Source organism: Phoca vitulina, unplaced genomic scaffold, assembly GCF_004348235.1.
Source record: "Phoca vitulina isolate PV1807 unplaced genomic scaffold, GSC_HSeal_1.0 scaffold15, whole genome shotgun sequence".
NCBI classification, from domain to species: Eukaryota; Metazoa; Chordata; class Mammalia; order Carnivora; family Phocidae; genus Phoca; species Phoca vitulina.
Genome location: NW_022589718.1, coordinates 22,591,942 through 22,595,867, shown reverse-complemented (window position 1 = coordinate 22,595,867; position 3,926 = coordinate 22,591,942). Strand labels below are relative to the sequence as shown.

The window sequence follows — 3,926 nt, the reverse complement described above, 5'->3', positions numbered from 1 at the left end:
AATGAGTTAGGGCTGAGTAAGGGAAACTAAAGAGAAAGTTTGATTATAAGTATGAGTTCAAAATGAGGAAAATTAGAATTAATGCTTTCGTTGTTGCTTTCTGCTTTGAAGTGTAAGGTCCATCCTCCATCCTTACAGAACTATATGAAAGAATTGGCGGCATCTTACATTGGGCTTCTTTTTTTTTTTTTTTTTCTTTAACTTTGTAAGTTAACGTAGTGTAATATTGGTTTCTGGAGTAGAATTCATACAACACCCAGTGTAGCAGTTTACCTTTTAACGTGTGGCATGTAATACTTTGTGTGTTCAGGAGAATGTATACTCCAGGAGGCATAGATTTTTTTCTGTGTCCACTTACTGATGGAACTCAACCCATGAGTAGCCTAGAGTAGGGCTAGCACATAGTGAGTGCCCAATAACATGAGGTGGTCAGTTGGAGAGGTCAGATAATTTGTGGGGATACCCACATAAGATAAGAGTTATGACCTACATCCTATGTCACAGTTCATTCTCTTCCTTGGGTTTGTCAGAGAAGAAGGAAATGCAACCATTTTGTTACTGAAAAGTGAATTTGAGGCCATTTTTTTTAGGTCATTTTCTGACAGTGGTTCTAAAGTTGCACTATATTTTATCTAAAGGTTACTATCTCAAAGGAGGTGTTTGCTGAAGACAGCTTACTCAGATCACTGTCACTTGGAAGTGGTTGATATATCCTGGTACAAATATTCAAGGAAGAAGCAGGCAGGACACTATGGCCCAGCAACTGAAGAAGAGGGCAAAAACTTGTGGCCAGAAAGGCCTGGGTAGAAGAGCCTTCGGGAGGGATAAGCCAAGGCCACCTAAGCCACGGCCAGTCCAGAAGGAACTTCCCAACACAACATGGGCCTTGGAAGATGAAGGTGTGTTCTTTGAGACGAGCCATCTGGTTGTTAGAGAAGACTCCTTCTCTGACTGTTACATAGAATGCATAATTAGAGGTGAGTTTTCTGAACCCATTCTGGAAGAAGGATCAGAGCAAGAGCTTTCTCAACAGGTTCTTACAGCAAGCTCGCTTCTGGAAAAATCCTTGAAATCCACGCAGAAAGGGGCAAAACAAGAACTTCCTCAACAGATTGTTAGAGAGAATTCACAGCTTGAGTGTTCTGAGTATGTAATAGGCAAGAAGCTTCCTTCTGGAGGAATACCCAGCATTGTATTATCGGATCCTAAACAGTCTGCAGAATTTGCTAGAAAGAAGCCAACAAAAGATAAGGAATATGAGGCTCCAGAAAGAATTGTTTGTCCTCACAGTGGATGCCCAAAAAAGTTGAAGAATAGAGCTTCCCTGAGAAAGCATCTCCTTGTCCACGGTCCTCGAGATCACGTATGTGCAGAATGTGGGAAAGCATTCAATGAGAATGCGAAACTAAAAAGACATTTTCTGGTTCATACTGGAGAGAAGCCGTTTCAGTGCACTTTTGAAGGGTGCGGAAAACGCTTTTCTCTGGACTACAATTTGCGCACACACGTCCGCATCCACACTGGGGAGAAACGTTTTGTGTGCCCCTTTGAAAGCTGTCACAAGAGGTTTATTCAGTCAAATAACCTGAAAGTTCACATCTTAACTCATGCAAAGACCAACAAAATGAAAGAGAAGATGGAAAGTAATCCTTTAACAGGATAAGCATATTAACAAAAGAGTGATTTGGGGACAAATGTACCTTATTATCGTCTCCAGGAAAGAGCTTTTTTAAAGCAATTGCAACCCTACATGGCATATTTTTGTTTCAATGTACTATGATGCTCCAGTAGTTTGACACCATTTTAGAACACTGTATAGAATTAACAGTGTGTTTCCAACAAGAAGGTCAGTAATGACTTTACTTCAAAAGCATAATCCTTAATACATTATGAACTAGGTTACTGGATATGGGACTTATTTTCACATGCTATAAATATGAAATTAACTTTGTTTTTAAAGTCTGTAGTTTCCAATTGTTTAGCTTTTGCCTTTTAGGAATAAACTTCATGCAACGTGTGATAATCCTAGAGAATGAAAATTTTGCAGTAGATTGTCAGTAAGTGAATGAGTAGTTAAACATGTTTAAAAGTTCTATATATTTTTAATCCTTTTTTATCATTGTAGAAAACTATTGAAATCACATAGCTAGATTTGAATGGTTATCTGATAGTGTCAATTCATTGGAATCATTTTAGATATTTTAAAAGGAAATAAAAACCCAGAGATATGCTGAATCTGGATTTAAAAAATCAGAGGTGGGTATTGAAAGGCAGTACCATTTATTTGTCTTTGAAACTAACAAAACATTGCAAAGATTAATATTTCAGTATTGGGGGGGGAGAAGTCCAAAATCAAGGTGTTGGCAGGGTTAGTTCCTTTTAAGCGTCATGAAGGAAGGATCTATACCTGGCTTCACCCCTTGGTTTATAGATGATCATCTTCATGTTTACATGGTTGTTTTCCCTTACGTGCTCATCTCTTTCCTCTGCATGTCCATGTCCCCAGATTCCCTCTTACCAAGATACCAGTCATACTGATTAGAACCCATCCTAATAATCAATCTCATTTTAACTTGACCACCTCCATAAAGACCCCATCTCTAAATAAGGCTACATTCTGGGGTATTAGGGCTAGGATTTTGAAACAAATGTTGGGGGGTACACAGTTCAACCTGTAATGTGCATTTCCCTAGACCAAATAATTTCATTTCTGGAATTGTATTCTACAGAAACATTTGCACGGATGTACAGAGATATTTGTTCAAGGATATTAAGCACATTTTTAATAGTATTAACTTCATATCTTAAATGTCCATTAAAAGGCAACAGGTTGCATAAATCATGATACCTCTATTCATTCAGTAGAAAGTACGCAAATACCCTTAAAGGAACCCTGACTGTAAAGGGAAGGAAATAGGGCCACAGCCAGAGGAAAGCCACAGAGTAGGAGGAGGTTTGTTGTTAATAGATACTCTGGGACAGAATCTGGGGTATTTACATGCTGTGGAAGAAAATTCAGAGAAAGTGGTTAAATATTCTGGATAAGAGGGAGGAATTGTTTCGTCCAGAGGTGGCTGATAAAAAAACTATAGCTTCAATATAGGGATTAACTGAATCCCTGATTGAAATAATCTTAATGATGCACAGAATATATGCAGTTATCAAACTTGGAATGCACCCCCCCACATTAATATTATAAATACTCAGTAGTTAACAAACCATATTTGATGTTAAGATTTAAGACCCCATTGGAAGTAATGATAGTATGTACCATAAATTTTAACAGCTTTTCAGAAAAAAAAAAAACAAAAAACAAAACAGTATATAAGCAGATAAACTTTAACATTAATTTTGGTTTGAGAAATGCCAAAATGTACAATCACATGATTTCAAAGCATTTTAAAAATGGAAGGGCTTATATTTTCACCTCATTGAGCAAACTGTTAGTATGGAATATTATAGAAACTTAATTTTTTATTTATAATATATTTGGCATGACATTTATACCATCCTTTCTGTAGGAATGTGTGTCCCGAGTTTCTAGGTCAAAATGAACATTGGATATATAATCCATTCATAAATTTGGAATTTCGTCTTAAGTCAAACACCTGAGTATAGAATTTAGGATGGGAATTTGGTATCGATCAAGGTGATGGAGCATGTGTTTGTCTGGTTTTTGCTTTAACATTGATGTGTTTGATTTGGTCCTCTGGATTTCTACCTCAAGAGTTGAATTAGGACATAGAATCTCTATAGGCTAAGCAAAAAGGCAGGATTAAATAGGGAGCAGTCAAAACTAAAGTCAATGGTGGGGTTTAGGCAGCAGGCTCTTGAGGCCTGGGACTCAGGGCATCAAGAGGGATCAAGATCGACTTCCCCTTTGTAGAGGCTGGTCTACTTCTGTAGATTATTCTTTCTGGAGCTGA

General features: G+C 37.5%; 1 protein-coding gene across 1 annotated transcript; it reads left to right on the top strand.

The window, feature by feature from the left end:
- Window positions 1-751: 751 nt before the first annotated feature.
- Window positions 752-1,663, top strand: ZFP42 (ZFP42 zinc finger protein). The gene has a single exon (XM_032413227.1). The coding sequence runs from the start codon at window positions 752-754 to the stop codon at window positions 1,661-1,663; it is 912 nt and encodes a 303-aa protein (XP_032269118.1).
- The last annotated feature ends 2,263 nt before the right edge of the window (window positions 1,664-3,926 follow it).

What these genes read in the sequence shown, in the direction of transcription:
- ZFP42 (XM_032413227.1), top strand. Translation starts at nt 752, where the DNA reads ATGGCCCAGCAACTGAAGAAGAGGGCAAAAACTTGTGGCCAGAAAGGC.